Source organism: Drosophila willistoni, assembly GCF_018902025.1.
Source record: "Drosophila willistoni isolate 14030-0811.24 chromosome XL unlocalized genomic scaffold, UCI_dwil_1.1 Seg142, whole genome shotgun sequence".
Lineage (NCBI taxonomy): Eukaryota > Metazoa > Arthropoda > Insecta > Diptera > Drosophilidae > Drosophila > Drosophila willistoni.
This window is the reverse complement of record NW_025814053.1, coordinates 7447226-7463530: the sequence shown is the minus strand read 5'-3', so window position 1 is coordinate 7463530 and position 16305 is coordinate 7447226. Positions and strand designations below refer to the sequence as shown.

The 16305-nt window shown below is 34.5% G+C and overlaps 3 protein-coding genes across 4 annotated transcripts; 1 reads left to right on the top strand and 2 right to left on the bottom strand.

The window, feature by feature from the left end:
* Positions 1–4958: 4958 nt before the first annotated feature.
* LOC6644491 (ubiquitin-conjugating enzyme E2 S) lies at positions 4959–7454 on the bottom strand. Of its 2 annotated transcripts, none has more exons than XM_002067375.4 (3): positions 6803–7454; positions 6256–6726; positions 4959–5833 (listed from the first exon to the last, which is right to left on the bottom strand). In XM_002067375.4, exons 1-3 carry the CDS (start codon positions 6809–6811, stop codon positions 5687–5689), a joined length of 627 nt encoding a protein of 208 aa, XP_002067411.1. In that variant the 5' UTR covers positions 6812–7454; the 3' UTR covers positions 4959–5686. The 2 variants fall into 2 exon arrangements, with proteins under 2 accessions (XP_002067411.1, XP_023032678.1); XM_023176910.2 differs by having other exon boundaries at positions 6256–6723; positions 6803–7434.
* A 732-nt stretch (positions 7455–8186) lies between these two features.
* LOC6644492 (partitioning defective protein 6) lies at positions 8187–10732 on the top strand. Its single transcript, XM_023176946.2, has 3 exons — positions 8187–8491; positions 9120–9348; positions 9421–10732. The coding sequence occupies exons 1-3, from the start codon at positions 8414–8416 to the stop codon at positions 10251–10253; spliced, it is 1140 nt and encodes a 379-aa protein (XP_023032714.1). The 5' UTR covers positions 8187–8413; the 3' UTR covers positions 10254–10732.
* A 1463-nt stretch (positions 10733–12195) lies between these two features.
* On the bottom strand, positions 12196–14747 carry LOC6644493 (lymphokine-activated killer T-cell-originated protein kinase). Its single transcript, XM_002067377.4, has 3 exons — positions 14353–14747; positions 13740–14098; positions 12196–13678 (listed from the first exon to the last, which is right to left on the bottom strand). The coding sequence occupies exons 1-3, from the start codon at positions 14619–14621 to the stop codon at positions 13194–13196; spliced, it is 1113 nt and encodes a 370-aa protein (XP_002067413.1). The 5' UTR covers positions 14622–14747; the 3' UTR covers positions 12196–13193.
* Between the last annotated feature and the right edge of the window lie 1558 nt (positions 14748–16305).

The following is a 16305-nucleotide window of genomic DNA, read 5'->3' as shown; positions in this document are numbered from 1 at the left end:
TTTTTTTTTTTTCGTTTTCTTGAGTTATTTTTGTTTCTGTTACTTTAATTGTTGCTGCAAAAATTTCAAAAATTATTTTCATAATTTTTCCACATTGATCCTAGGTTACAAATAGAAATCTGTTGCCTACTTTTTGGCTGGGCAAGCCAAAAGCTTACACAGGTGGCGCCAGCGTGCTTTGTAACGGCCTTTTCGTTTTAGATATGTATGCAAACTCGCCTTGTTATTCACATTTAATTTACGATCACTTTTCGCAAAGTTATGGAATTTTCAAGTTTATTGAGTTTTTTTCCAAACTGACTCCTACAATGCACATATAATTAAGAAAGATTAAAAGCTGTTAGCTAATAAAAGCTGTTATTAAGAATGTAAAGATTACGATATTTTTACATCACAAAAAAAAAAATTTTTTTTGAAATTTGATCCAACTCTAAGAATGCAGCAAATTCTCTACAGAGACTTCGAGGACGAGAACATAAATTCAATAAATTGAGTTATTTATTTACTTTAAGACTTGATCTCAAAGGACATCCAAATTTTACCACATTCCTTAACTAAATTGAGTTAAAAAAAGGAAAACACACAGAAATTAAAACATTTCAGATGATGTAAAGTTAGATTTATCTAACAAACAGACTGAAAATATTTCCCTATGAAATGAACAGCTTCATTCAAAACTAATTTGCAAATCGATGGGTTATAAATTTCCTCCAAATGATTTGTCTTTTACTTGAAATTTAACGACAAGGATTAATATGGCATTCAATAATATTTGTCCAAACACACATAAACAACTTTTATTTCAATGATCTAAGCCATGACAAGTTTTAGAACTGGATGATCTAGAATTTCGTATATACTATATAGGAAATTATTGCAACTGTGAGTGTAGAATATTATAATGTTGGATGTCATTTGTTAAGTTAAGAATCTTTCGATCTCTCTCTCTCTCTCTCTCTCTCTGTGAACTGGATCTATTAAGATACTAATTACTCTTTGGCTTTGACTCTTTTTTTTTTTTGTCTTTGAAGCACTTTGCTTGATGGTTAGTTGCTCGATACCGTACTAACTGCCCACTCGAAAATATTTTCACAATACACATTTGGTCAAAATGAGTTTACGTTACGTTTTTGGTTGCTTTTTAAAAACCTGATGGCCAAGCATTGGATGTGTTTTTATTTGATTTTCAATTTTTGGTTTCTCTCTTGAAAATTTGTGTTGTGTTTTGTTTTTGTTGTTTTCTTCTATTTTGAATGAAGTCTAAACGATGGGGACGCCTTCTGTGATTTAAGTTTAAAGCCGCCCCCGGGTTTTTTGTGAAATGTGAAGCCAAAATCAGAATCAAGCAAAATTGTCATATATAAAATGTACAAAATGTTACTCGATTCTTAAAGATCAATAAAAAATAATCAAATCGGAGGATTTTTCTACACTCTCTGTTGTGTGTGTGTGTGTGTGATCTAAGCAAACATCACAACAACGTCAAGGCGATCCATGTATGTATATTTGGATTTCGATTTACATATATGTATGTATATATCAAATATTGATGGCTGTTTGAGAAATGACGAAATGAGCCAGTTATTTGCGCGACTTTACTTAGTTTTTTTTTTTTATTTATTTTTTTGTACAACCCACACAATGGCCATACATATTTCTATGCATATATATCCATATATTATAGAATTGTGATCTTTCTGCTTTGCATATGTATGTGAATGGTGCATATACATATGTATGTATCTATGAGATCAAACTTTCAGTCTATAACAACTATTAAACTTTAGTTAATTGACATTAGCTTAGTTCGATTTGATTTTAGCTTCTTTGTAGAAAATTATAGTTCATTTGGTATTGGATTTCACTCAATGCTAATAATATACAATCGCCATATTGTAGTCCAATGATTCTTCAATTTTTGAAATGATTGACTTATCCTTCTGCTTGGAGTCCTACGAAAACTTTGATTCACACACAAGACTCAAAAAAAAAAAAAACAAAACACTTTGCAGAGTATTTTTCATCTGAAAACTGAAGATCGGCCCATTGGCAAGGTCATCAACACTTGATCACTCAAACACACACACAAACACAGTAAAAAAAAATAAAGACAAACAAAAAAAAAAAAAAAAAACCGATCGAACTTCAATCAGTAAGCGTTAACGTTAAGTCAATCCATCAAATAATGGGCAGCTGGTCAAACAGATGTTGCCAATATCACAAATGGAACTTATGAACGTGATCACAAATTGGCTAAAACACGCGGCAAATGATCAGGAATTGTGCAAATTATTGATTACAAGTGATCACTTTGATGGAATTTGATCCTCACAGATGATGCGATCCTTAAGGCATGTGTTAACTTGTTTATTGATCAATGATTGTTGTTTTTTTCGTTTGTTGATTTTTTTTTAGTTAGTTAGCCGTTTTATGTGTGTGTGTGTGTGTGTGCAGGGCGTGTTGTGAGTAATTTCTCCACTTGATTCATATTCACAAGATCGATTCGCACACACACGCAGACATATGCAGGCAAACACATGAATACACACCGATACGATCAACGAGTAGAAGAAAGGAAGAAGAAGAGCAAGGAGAGAAACAGAAGGAGGCAGCAGGAGGCAGCAAGCCAACGTTATTTTTTTTGTTTTTTCGATTTTTCTCTTTTTTGTTTTAGGTTTTTTTCTTTTTCGTTGTTTTTGTATTATTCGTTGTTCGATCGTCGCGATCAAGCCCAAGCTTAAATGGTTTGTTGTCGTCCGTCTGTGCCAGATTCACAACTGATCTACCTGCTGGCTGTTGTTGCTGCTGCTGCTGTCGCGCGCGCAACTTGCTCCACTCCACCCCGCCAGCCACCCGCCTTCCCCGTCATACGCGCTCCTCCCATCCACATACATATTACAGCGTATTTCTATTTGCAAGTTGGAGTCAAGCTTTTTGTTGTTGTTGCCTTTTTGCGGTCCATCTGCTAGCCACTTGGGCATTCATTCAAGCGCCGATCAAGCGAAAGAGAGTGAATGCGAGAGAGGGAGAGTGAGTGCGAGAGAGAGGTCTCTGTCCGAACCTGGCCAGCAGTTTAAAAGGTGAGGTCTAAAAAAACACATCAACAAACTGAGAGCGGGCCAATAACTCTCTCTTTCTCGTTCTCTCTCGCTCGCTCTTTCTCTCTCTCTTTTGTGGTCTGGTCTCTCCTCGTTTATTGTTGGTTTGGCCAAAAACATTCTTAGCCATTATTTTGTGGCCTATAAGCTTAGATTGTCATTTTGAAAACGATTTCTTAAGAACTCAAATAGAAATTTTTTTATTTCCAATAGACAGTTGAGGTTATATCATACATAACGTCAAGGATATTATTTTCAAACAATGACAAATTGAGTCAATCTACAAAAGTAGAGTATTTGAGATTCTTCTATTGCCATAACAAAAATACCAATCACAAATTGCCAACTTATAGACTGACTCTGAGCTGCGACAATATTACGTTTAGAGTCACAAGTCGCATTGAAGGTTAGGTTAGCCGCTTCGGAATGTTGGCCGGGCTCAGAAAGCGTTGGCGGCTACAAGTGAGAGCGAGAAATAGAGAGAGAGAAGCATTCGGCCCACACCTATTCAACTTCCCTTTGCTTTAGTGTGTGTGTTTGTGTTTGAGTTTCTGTCTCATGACATTTTCGTAGAATAGAATCAAAACTTTCAATTGATATACTCTTCCGGCTTGTAAACCAAAATCAAATCAACTCGGAAATGCCTTTTGTTTTGGACACACGTTACGTGTCAGGGCATACAGATTGTATCATAGATATATATGTACATATATAATACTATGCTGACCATATCGGGAGATGTGAATTGAAGTTTCCGTTTCAGTCCCCTTAATCTCTTTTTGTCTCTTATTTCAGACAACTTAAACTTGAAGATACATATATGTGTGTATATACCTGATATATATACGTGATCAGCATGATCAGGTGCAAACTTATTTGTATTCTAGAATCAATTTCCCATCACTCCCTACAAGAGCTTCTTACATTTCTATTTTCTATGAAAATATTTCATTTTCGAATGATGAATTGAAATTTCATTCCTTCACACAGATATCTGTAAAGTTCAAGAATATATAAGTTGGATATCTAATATCTATAGTGAAACGTTTTTAAAATTTGCTTGGTTTTTTTAAATGGCTGAATTTTATTTCAATATTTCCATTCAGGATGTATTGTTTTGGGTTTGTGTTTGGCTGATGTACGTGTGTGTGTTTATTGTGTCTCTCTGTGTGTGTGTGTGTGTGTGACCAATCTACATTATAATAATTGAATTGAATTTAAGTGAGATTTATAGATGAAATTGTCCAAACCAAAATCGGCGATTCGCCTTACACGCTTGCTTATTATTATTATCATCATTCATCTTCATCATTATTATCCTCATCATTATTATCTCTCAGTACTTATCAGCATTTTTTGGCTGTCTCTTTTTTGCATTTTACACATAAGTACATCAACTTAAGCTCTACAAGAATGTGCAGACAAAAAAACAAACCGAACAAATACGAAATAATAATAATAATAGTTTCACATTCAATACTAATGAATATTATTATTATTCAAAATTGGATTTGGAGGTGCGAGAAGGTATTTATCTCTGTATAAATTCCTCCAAGTTTTCTTCCTTTCTCTTTTTTTGGTTCTTAATTCTAGGCGGGATTCAATATTAAAGACCAATTTCTTTGTTTTGTTTTCTTTTTTGTTTGTAGAATCGAAGAAGGAAAAATAAGACACAAATTCTATAACTATATAGTTATATATATATATATATAATATAAGTTTGTATGTATATGCATGTATATTGTATGTATTTCTCTGTGTGTGTGTGTGTGTGTGTGTGTGTGTGTGTGCGTGTTGTGTGTGTAGGTGTCGAATGCAAAAATCTAATTGTTTGAGTGATGTTTCTTACATTGTTAATAAAACAAATGTGATAAAATGTAGAGAGGAGTGTAAAGAAAACAATAGTCAGGATACGATAATCTGGTTCTGTAGAGAGAACAGGGGGATTTTGTTTTCTTTTTTTTCTTTGTTTTTAACTTATTACATAAATTATGCTAAGATAGCTCATAAGTGTTACAATTAAAAAAAAGGGGAAAACTACATAAATTAATTAGGAGATGATTTCTCAATGTTTCCTCTTTTTTCCTCAATTTATCCAGTATTTTGTTTCCTTTTTTTTCGTTATTTTTATACTAATACTCGGCTCACAGACTCTGGACTCTGGTTAACCGATGTGTTGCATTTGTTATGTGGTTGTTGTTGTTATTATTGATGTTAAATTCTTCGTTTTTTTTTTTTTTTATTGATAACTGGATGCACATTTCTTTGGAGTGGTTCATCGTCTACAACTTTTCATCTTGGGTTTTGCTTTTTGTATTTCTTTCTTTTTTTCGATTTTTATTTTTTTTTTTGTAGTTTTTTATTTATTATCAGATCAGTGTAAATTTTCATAGCGCGCTCGCTCCTTGCTCCGCTGTTCTTCTGCTAAATATGTAATCCTCTATATCCTTAAGTCTCCGACCTCTAACTTACAACTCGCTTCATATCATATCTTTGTCCATCTGTCCCGTCTGCTGACTGCTGGTATTGGTACTCTGGTACTTCCGCCCTGGTGGTGCTTCTCCTGCTGATACTGCTGCTTATGCCTCTCATAATCTCTTTAGCATACGTTTCTTCTCTTTGAGCAATTTCTCTTTTTTCTTGTCTTGCAGCTTCTTATCTAATCCCGCATGCTTCTTTGTTGAGGGTCCATCATCATCTTTGGCATCGCTGGTGGTGCTGGCACATTTGGCCGGCTGCAAACAAAAAATACAAAAAAAAAAACAAAACCAATTAAAGTTTTTGTCTTTGACTTTTCCTCCATCTAATAAAACTAACTTTAAACAAAAAATAGAACCTATGATCGATCTTGATTGCAAGTGCTTAGAGAATAAGTTATAGATCTAAAAAAAAGTATCTTCGACCTTATTGATAGCGAACTGTGGATATAGTGGTTTGATCTGACAGTATTCGAGACATGTAATACAATGCGAACGCTTCTTTAGCCTTTTACGAAGCAAATCGAATAAATATCATAGGGTTAACTTTTTATAGTCCTTGATTAATTGGATATTACTCTCTTCTCATACAATATATAGTTAAAAAAGGACATATGTTCGGTAGTTACCGAACCAGTTAGCAGTTCGTTTAGCAGTTAATTTCTGAAGTATATCCTCACCTGGGCATGTATTTCCGTCATCATGCGCGCTCTCTGGGAGTAATCATCATAGCGTTCGAGTAACATTTTGCCAGCTTCTTCATTGAGAGCAGATTCGGGATTTGGAACAATTAACAGGCATTTGATGGTAAGCAATATATGTTTAATGCCCAAATCTGGTTTCCAATCCTTTTTCAATGTGTTTACACAAATTTCACCATTTGCCGCGACATTTGGATGGAATATTTTTGTTAGGAAATATGCCTTTGGCGGCGTTTGTGGAAAATCTTTGCTTAATGTCAATTTGACACGAAATACTCCAATGGCATATGGTGTACCGGCTGGTCCATCGATAAGGGCTTGTATATCGGTGACATCGCTCTCATTGATTAGAACTTTAATGCCCTCCGGTGGTGTATTCTCCATTTCCTGTAGCTCCCTCATCACCTGCCTAATGGTCTGAGGCGAAAGATTCTCCACATTGGAATACTGCTAAAGATTTTAAACAAAGTTTTTAAAATGAGCATTTCAATATTTTGAAACACATAAAACAAACAAAATACATTACCGAACTCATGGTGGATGCTGCTGCTGCTGCTGCTGCTGTTTCCTTTTAGACGCGCGTCTATGAGTATATATATATATATGTGTGTGTGTTTGTGTGCCTGCAAGTGCGTTGTGGCTTGTGTGCGTGAGCGTGGGTGTTTTTATGACGCTGTCTGTGTATGTATGTATGTATGTGTGTGTTTCAAGGTTTCCTGTCAGCAGGATCTCTTTTAAAGGTCGATGCTGCTCCTGCTTCCAGTGGACTGGAGTCCAAATTTAATAAACGTTTATCCTCTTGTGTTTTGTTTTTTCTTTTTGGTGGCTTCACCCCAACCTCGGGAAGACTCCGCTTAAGAACACACACATACACCACTCCAAAATCCTAGAAATCTGATGATGCTTTCGTACATGTATGTATATATATTTTTCTTTATTTTTGTTGTTGTTGTTGTTGTTGTGCGCGCTGTTCCGTGTAGTAAACTATGAATTTTGTTTGATGGAATCGATTCCGCTGTCTTTTTCGTAGTTGCTGTTGTTGTTGTTGTTACTTTTCTTCTCTTAATGTGTGTGTTTTGGTTTTTGGTTCGTATATTGCTATTTTGTTGTCACATTTAAACAAATTTTTGTTTTTTTTTTTGCTCAATTGCACACTTCACGCTCAAACAACAACAACAATTACATATATATTAAATAAAAAAAAAAAACAGAAATACTGCCTTCCATTTACAGAAACCCTCGTTGTACACGGTATACACTAGATGGGTAGAGGTTTATTGGTTTTATTGCCGATTATGCAACACACATATTGCAAATTTATGAAAATAAATATGATTGTATAATTATATGAAAAATATATATTATACATTTAAAGAAAAAGTCTCTAACTATATTGACACTGAACGATTTGACATTTGAAACATTTTGAATTAATTGACATACATATATTGTATACGTGTGCGGCCAGACAAAGGGCATACAATAGTCACATTGTTTGAGACAAGTGGGCAGCTCTCTATACTTTTTCCATGCGCATGCCATATAGTTGTCTCGCTCTGGCTCATGAAAATTTACAGAAATGCAGTGCAGAAAATGCATGATAATACAAAATGTAATTTGTTTTTTTTTTAATTACTAATTTATTGTTTGCAAATAAAAATATAAAATTAAATATACATATAGATTAGGATTATTTAAAATTAGAAATTTTTCGGATGCATTTGCTGTACAATTGTTAAATAGTTGTGTTTTCTCGTTTACCAACACTAACGCATAGTGGCATTCCGCAAAAACTTTGACGTTTTCAAACACTCTCCAGCTTTGGACGAGATTTAATACAAAATCCATCCATCCATTTCTTCGTTTTAATTAATTTAGTTTTAATTTATATTTTGTAATTCTAATTTATTGAAACGGTTGTTTTGTTTGTTTTTTTTTTGTACATTTTAATTCTGTGCCCTCACGGTTTGTTTTGGTGTTAATGTGTGCGTGTGTATGACACTGACCTGACCAAAAATAAAAAAAAAAACGAAGGAAGAGAGCAGTGAGAAAAACCTTCCCCTCGGGTTGTTGTTGTGCTTGTGTATGTGTGTGTTTGTTGAGTGTTTGTGTGTGTGTGTTGGATAAAAAAAAAAAAATGTCGAAAAATAAGATATTTACAACGGCAGGAACAGCAGGCAATGCTGAAACAAATCTAATTGAAGTCAAATCAAAGGTAAATAATAAAAATATCCTTCCTAATCATTAATAGGCGTGGCCCTAATCGCAAGGCAACTTTGTTGCCCATAAATACATAAGTTGAGGAATGCGGCCAGGTCGACGACAAACGCGGCGGTTGCGGCACTGTTGGCTGTTGTTGCTGCTGCTTGTGCTGATTCATATGTTAGATTCAAAGCGAGTGTAGGAAAAGTATGCGTATGTATGTATATAAGTATGTACATACACACACACACACAGTATGCAAACGGAACGGGTTCCCACCCGTAAAGATTAGGTGAGGTGGTGGTGGGCATCCATCAGTGGGCCGTAACCAAAAAGTCAACAATATCAACAGGCCAAGCATGCAACAGGCCGAGGGCGGGCGGGACAAGTTTCAATAACAATTTCTCTCTCACTTAGAAGTAAAAAACCAAAAACCTTTTCATTGGGAATTGGCGACTGATTCATTGCCATCTCTAAATAAATCCTGATTCAAAACAACGAATTGCAATAAAATCATCTGTTTCATATATGAGTTGACATATTTTCTTGGAATGTGTGTAGCAATAAATTCCAAGCAAGAAACTTGCGTATCATAACTTTTGGCGATAATTTTGTTTTTATCCTTTCTTCTGCTTCTTCAGTTCGATGCAGAATTCCGACGATGGAGTTTCAAACGCAATGAAACGGAACAGAGCTTCGAGAAGTTTGCAGCGCTCATTGAGCAGTTGCATAAATTGGCTAAAATACAGTTTTTAATACTCTACATTGATCCAAGGGACAATGATCTATTGCCAATCAACAATGATGATAACTTTGGATGGGCCCTCAAGACGGCACGTCCATTGTTGCGGATTATAGTGCAGCGGAAAGGTAAGTTGATAAAGTTATAGATCTCATCCTGATTGTTCGATCGTTCAATATTCCATTTCTATGTATGTGTAGATCATCACACTGAGTGCTCTGGATTTGGTACCATGAAATCGCGTCATTTATTTGGTAGCATATTGTTGGGACACACACCCGTTAAAACCAAAGCACCATCGATATCCATACCACACGATTTCCGTCAGGTATCGGCCATTATCGATGTAGACATTGTGCCGGAGACACATCGGCGAGTCCGTCTCTTGAAGCATGGCAGTGATAAGCCGCTCGGGTTCTATATACGAGATGGCACCTCTGTACGTGTGACGGCCAGCGGATTGGAGAAACAGCCGGGCATATTTATATCACGTCTGGTGCCGGGTGGCCTGGCCGAAAGCACTGGCCTGCTGGCCGTCAACGATGAAGTCATTGAGGTGAATGGCATTGAGGTGGCCGGCAAGACATTGGATCAGGTCACCGATATGATGGTGGCCAATAGTTCCAATTTAATTATTACTGTCAAACCGGCAAATCAACGCACTCTAACGTCTACACATCGTGGCTCCTTTTCGCGCAACAGTCAATTATCGAGTGGATCACATCATACGAATCACACAAACACCTCCGATGAGATTGAGCACGATGATCAGGATGATATTGTTGATCTGACTGGTGTAACGCTCGATGATAGTCCTACGGGCACAACAGCATCAACAACAACGACGGCAATGACCGGATCAGTGACAGCAACAGCAACTGGGACGGGCAATCATCATCATCAGCATCAACAGCAACAGTCATCATCATCATCATCGCCCAATTCACATTCGCAGCATCATCACCAGCAAGCAGCCTCCAATGCATCAACTATTATGGCCAGCGATGTCAAGGATGGAGTTTTACATTTGTAATTAAATGCAAAAGTATTGGAATAGATCGTAAAGTTTGCGACTTACGACCAATGCATAATACAATATATAATATATATAGAAATGGAAATTGTTCACGAGCTTGTTTCGCTTATAAACACAGCATTAAGATTTTCTTAACGATCCAATGGAATGCTATTAGAAATGTGAAGATAACAAATACCTAACCTGATTGATCACTCCTAATTTGATTAATCATGATTTTAGTATTTCAGATAATCTGAACCATAAGCGAAACAGGCTCGCATCTGATTATACTTACATATATACATAATTATGTATAATTTTCATAAGAATACCTACAAACACACACTACCACACTACCCAGTCCCGCCCCCCTTCCCTTTATTATTATTATTATTATTTTACACATTCCAACTATCAAGTTTTTAAACAAAGCATAGTCCCAGAGTTTCATACATATACATTATACCTATATACATAATTTTTGTTTCATATTATTACAATTTCTTCTATTTTTTTTTAATTTGATTATTTTATATGCTTATAACTTTTTCCATTTGTACTTTATTTTTATATACCTATATATATATATATTTTTTTTAAATGTTATAGTAAAAGTGTTACAAAAATTTGATGTTGCTTTAGCGAGACAGAAAGAGAGAGAGAGAGATAGAGAGAGAGAGAACAACAAGAGGAAAATGTTAATAAGAGAAAGATATTCTGAACGATCCAAATTGAGAGAAAGTTATTACATTTAAAAGATGAAAAGGTAGCAAAAACACTAAAAGAAAGCAAAGTAAAGACAGGAAGCAAATGAAAAAGAGAAAATATGAGAGTAAAACTCAAAAAAATAGGATTAAAAGACAGAATATAGACAGAAAGAGAGAGAGAGCGCGTTAAAGAAGTGAGAGAGACTGAGAGAGGAGAGTAGCATCAAATGCAATAAATATAACCATCCTATATACAACCTCAAGTTTATTTATACCAAGCATTCCAACAATTATTTTATGTACTTTGCGGCACAAAAACTTTAAACAACTTCCCTTCATACAAAAAACCTCATGTCCTTCCCAAAGGCTTTACACATATAATTATTTTTTTTTGTCCAACTTTCAAGAATTGTAAATGTTTTTCTATTTTGTTCTGGTTTTTTATCTTTAATACTCGTTGATTTTTAATTGTAAATTGTGGGTACTAAATGAAAGATAAAAAGATGAAAGAAACTAACACAAAATCAAGAACAAATGAGAAAAAGTATGAGCAAAATGTTTAATTATACTAGAATAACAAAGTAAAAAACACACAAAAAAAAAAAAATTTAAAAAAACACCAACAGCGCCTTCGCCTTTAAGTAAGCAATGCGAACTTTTTATACACACTTATATATCTATATATGTATATATATATATAGAAATGTATGTATATATATTAATATTTATCTATTTACAATATGTTATACACTTATCTACAAGTATGTAAAAAAAGAAAACAAACATAAATCTTTAGAGTTTAGAGACAAGAAAAGAAGACATTACAAAAGCATCAGAATTTTTGCTCGGCAACATAAAAGTTAACAAATTTGCATATTTTGAAATGAGAGAGAGAAAAATATATACAAAAAAACAAAAAAAAAAAAAAAACCCCAACAAGACCTTATTATATCGTAGTCGTAGATCAGCAGTGAATCTGTATCATTCAAATTAACCGCATTCCTCTATCCTTAAGCTTCCTCTCCTCCTTCCCGTTCAGCAGACACATTTCTCCCCTTGCTTCCAAGTCCAACCAATCACTAAATCCATTGTTACAGTCGAAGAGAAAAGAAACACAACATAAAAAACAATCGTAACCTATTTATATGCTCGCGTCCATCATTTTAGTTTCTATTATAGAAGAATATCAAAACGATCCATAAAAGAATTACACATAATACGTTTAGATAGATTCTTGGGATATACATTCATATATATTTGTGTGCTCTTCTGGATACTACAAGCTGAAACCCGAACAGAAACTAATATTTCGATGTATGTATTATTATTTTTTAATAAATGTAAGTGAAATTGTATACAAAAAAAAAAAAATGTCAATGATCAATGGGAGGGCTAACAAAAAAGGGGATTTTGACTTCAGAATTGAAAGGCTTGATTATACAATTGATCTAGGTTATCAGCGAAAGGACTCAGTTCAAAACTAAACAAAGTTTCCTTGAAACGAGTTAATATCGTGCCTTTGTGAGTTCTAAAACTTAAACTAGTTTTACTGAAAGATGCGAATTTTCAGAGGAACTTATCATATGAATTGAGCATTGAAAACTCTTATCAATGAATTACAATATTTATTGAAATAGAAGAAAAAAAAAGTAAGTATTATTAAGTTTTAAAATTTAACATAATTTGTTTTCTTTTTATTATAATTATTTATTTAATCTACTAGTAAATTGTCGTTCAGAATTGGCGAGTTGGTTGTTTTTTTTGTTTTTAATACAGATAGTGCATGAATTATACATAGATTAATTGTTATTAGGGCAAAACTTTTGCTGGGGTATTAATGAATGAACGTCTCATTTTTTGTTTTTATGTGTTTTTATCGATTGAAGATTGTGATTGATTTAATGCTTGTTTTTGTTTCGTTTAGTTTACTTGAGCATCTTATTACATATTTATATAATACAATTACATACACAGTAGCTACATGGTGCGCTTGACGTGTTCATAGCAGATTTTGTGTGATGTGATTCGATATAATTCAGTTATCAAGTGTCTTTTAGTAGCTTAGATATACACAGATTCACACAAAACCCAACATACATACAAACACACACACCCACACCCACACATACACACAAATATATATATATATATATATATATATATATAGATGCATTAAATGCAAGCATATATTGACTTTTCAGAATATATATATATATATATGATATATTTATGATTTCTGTTGCTGCGCCTATTCAAGCGATGTGGTTATATTGGCAGCATTATTCTCACAGCATTGCCAAATGGTACGAGCCGATGGACGATCCTCACTGAGAGCATTGGTGCACAGATAAAACAATTCAACAATACAATTGTAATCATCGCTGAGCTGAAAAGCCACAGGCAATGGTGGTCGAGTGCCATAGGCACTTTCCAGATCAGCAAGAGAGAATTCATCATCATTCTCCTTTGTGTCATCCAATTCGGTGTCTTCTTCGTCGTCGGCGGTGGCGGCGACGTCGTCGTCGTCCATTGTTGGATCCTGTTCGATATTCTCTTTTGAAACTTCATCGTCATCGATTTCAGTTTCATCTGCAAGTTCGGCAACAGTTCCAAAATGTGGTGGCACCAGAGCCAACGTTTCGTAGATAACTAATCCAAAACTAAAGATATCCGCCTTGCTGTCAATGATCTCGGCTTCATCAACGATTTCTGGTGGTGACCAGAGACCCGTACCTGGCCAAAAAATTGATTAGCCATTAACAAGGAACTCCCAGGTTGATGCTCTTTTACTTACCAACATAGTTGAGTTGAGGATTCTTTTGAAAATTAATCTCACCCTTGTCATCCAGAGGCAGACTAACACCGAAATCACACAATTTGCATATCTCGAATTCACCCTTGACCAGGACATTAAAGGACTTGAGATCTCCATGCAGCAATTTGGCCTCCGTGTGCAAAAAGTCCAGGGCATGGGCAATGTCCATGATCATTTTAAAGGTATGCCTCGCTGGCAATGGTCCAAGATGCTCATCATGACGCTCTTCCAGTATGGAGCCCAACGATGTTGTGCACATCTCCAGGGCCAAGTTATTCGTACCATCAGTGGATTTGACTATGCCCCGATAGCCCACAATATTGGGATGCTTCAGTTTGCTGCGGGGGGAGAAACAAAACGGCAAAGCATATGCATTTACATGGGATGTCTACACTAAATGTACGCATACACACGCAGGCTCAACACCAACATACAACACTTACTCCTCTACCTACATACATACATTGACACATACGCAGCACACAGGGACACTGACACACATCCCTGCGTGGTCGTGGTGTACATACATAGCAAATACATAGAGAGAGAGCTATATGTGTGTGCAGCAGTCGCAGCCGCTACTCACACTTACCGCAATATATCAGCCTCATAGACAATACGCTCATCGAACAATTTATCCTTTTTGGCCAGCGTATTCTTTAATATTTTCTTAACAGCCCATGGCGAACGGATTTGTCCCAATCGCGGTGAACGATCCAGGCGATAGACACTTACTCCTGTTCCCATGCCGAGGGTTTTTAGCATTGGTGATGGCGGTATGCGTATGGGTGTACTCAAATTCTGTACGTTCTCCAAATGGGAATTGCGCAGCTGGCGCCGCGGCGTTTCGCTTGTATCCATATTTTGTAAATGTTAATTTCCACAAATTTATTCAAATTTCACTGAATCAAATTACAAATTACAATTTGAAAGCGTTCTCCAAGCCGTTTGTTTTAAACTGCAGAATGGCGTTGGGTTGGAATTTGGCGAAATATCGATGGAAACAACGATGTTATCGAGTGGGCCACTATCGATTATTTCTTTGCTCGGTGCCGCCATTCTCAAGTTGTGTTTCCTTTCAAAATGTGTAGCATACATTTCAGGTCAGACGTTTAGCGATTTCTGTTGATTTTTAAAATTTTTCATACCAAATTTATTGAAAAATATTAAAAAGGAATTTAAAGTCAAGCGAAAACTGTTCCTTGAGTTAAAGTGATAAAAAATATTATGAAAAATTTATGAAAAACATATTTTCAATGTAAAGTAACGTAGATTTCTTATTTGAAATTTATAAATGTAACTGAACTTTATTTTTGGTCATCTGTCTTTCGTCCTTTTGTGGAAAGAATAAAAATTGTAATATGTAAATAAAGATTGTTCTAAAATAATATATTCCTAGTTTTTCGCCCTGTAAAAGAAAACAAATTGAAATGAAACACATATGTTTATATTTTCTTTAGTGATTTTGTTGTTTTTTTTATCTTGTTTCGTTTTTCTTTTGTTTGTTTTTTTTTTTCATTTAATATATAGGTACACAAGTTTATTGACTAATACATTAGTTTAATAGTAATTTAGATTTAAAAAAAAACAAATGCATAACAAACATTCAACAGAGTTTTCTCTTTTACATCGATTCAATTAGTTTTTTTATGTAATATAGCACTATATAAGTATATATATATGTATATATGTATGTAGGTAGGTATATATACCAATTTCTATGTATGTATCTGCAGTTGTACATACATATATATATATATCTTTATGTAAATTGTACTTGGCGCCCACAACTCGTTGGTAGTATTTGCGCCTTAAAAAAAGCATACAAAGAGTAATATATATTTCCGTTCTCATTTTGTTTTGTTTTTTTTTTTGTTTTATCTTGCATTTTTCCTGATTTGCTTACTTTTTAGGACAATTAACATTTATGCAAATGTGTGTGGTTTTTGTATGTGTGTGTGTGTACTGGTAAAATTGATTTAACTATTCCATTTTTAAACATTTATAATATATATGTATGTATATACTTTTATATCAAATTAAGTTTAGATTTTGTTTTTTTTTTCATTTGTTTGTTTTGTTTTTTTGTTATATTTCTTTTATTCATGTATGTATAGTAGTTGGTAACAGTCTTTTATCACTTTTAGTTTTGGGTTTTTTCCTTTCTTTTCCTTTTGAAGAGCATATGATTATATGCCCGATCTAAATTGCCAGGCATATAGTCATATGCTCTCTCTCTATATATATATATATATATATATGGTACATAGTAAGTTAAGCTAATAATTGTTTATATCATTCAGCCATTCATTCCTTCATCGTTTCATCTATTCATTCATTCATCGTTTCATCTGTTCATTCATTCAATCAAACGTCGTCTACGACATTAATTATATTTTTCATTTTGTGGTTCTTTTAGTTTATGTGACTAAAATTTGTTTATATATATATAAAAATGAATTAACAGACACTTGGAGTACATACAGTTACATATGCGTACATGTATGTGTGAGTGCGTGTGTATGTATGTATGTGTGTGTAATGA

What these genes read in the sequence shown, in the direction of transcription:
- LOC6644491 (XM_002067375.4), bottom strand. An exon ending in TGACGGAAATACATGCCCAG is followed by an intron (nt 5,834 to 6,255) that starts GTGAGGATATAC and finishes TTTTGTTTGCAG; the next exon opens with CCGGCCAAATGTGCCAGCAC.
- LOC6644492 (XM_023176946.2), top strand. Translation starts at nt 8,414, where the DNA reads ATGTCGAAAAATAAGATATTTACAACGGCAGGAACAGCAGGCAATGCT. An exon ending in TAATTGAAGTCAAATCAAAG is followed by an intron (nt 8,492 to 9,119) that starts GTAAATAATAAA and finishes CTGCTTCTTCAG; the next exon opens with TTCGATGCAGAATTCCGACG. An exon ending in GATTATAGTGCAGCGGAAAG is followed by an intron (nt 9,349 to 9,420) that starts GTAAGTTGATAA and finishes ATGTATGTGTAG; the next exon opens with ATCATCACACTGAGTGCTCT.
- LOC6644493 (XM_002067377.4), bottom strand. Translation starts at nt 14,621, where the DNA reads ATGGATACAAGCGAAACGCCGCGGCGCCAGCTGCGCAATTCCCATTTG. An exon ending in TATGAGGCTGATATATTGCG is followed by an intron (nt 14,099 to 14,352) that starts GTAAGTGTGAGT and finishes CTCCCCCCGCAG; the next exon opens with CAAACTGAAGCATCCCAATA. An exon ending in TCCTCAACTCAACTATGTTG is followed by an intron (nt 13,679 to 13,739) that starts GTAAGTAAAAGA and finishes TTTTTTGGCCAG; the next exon opens with GTACGGGTCTCTGGTCACCA.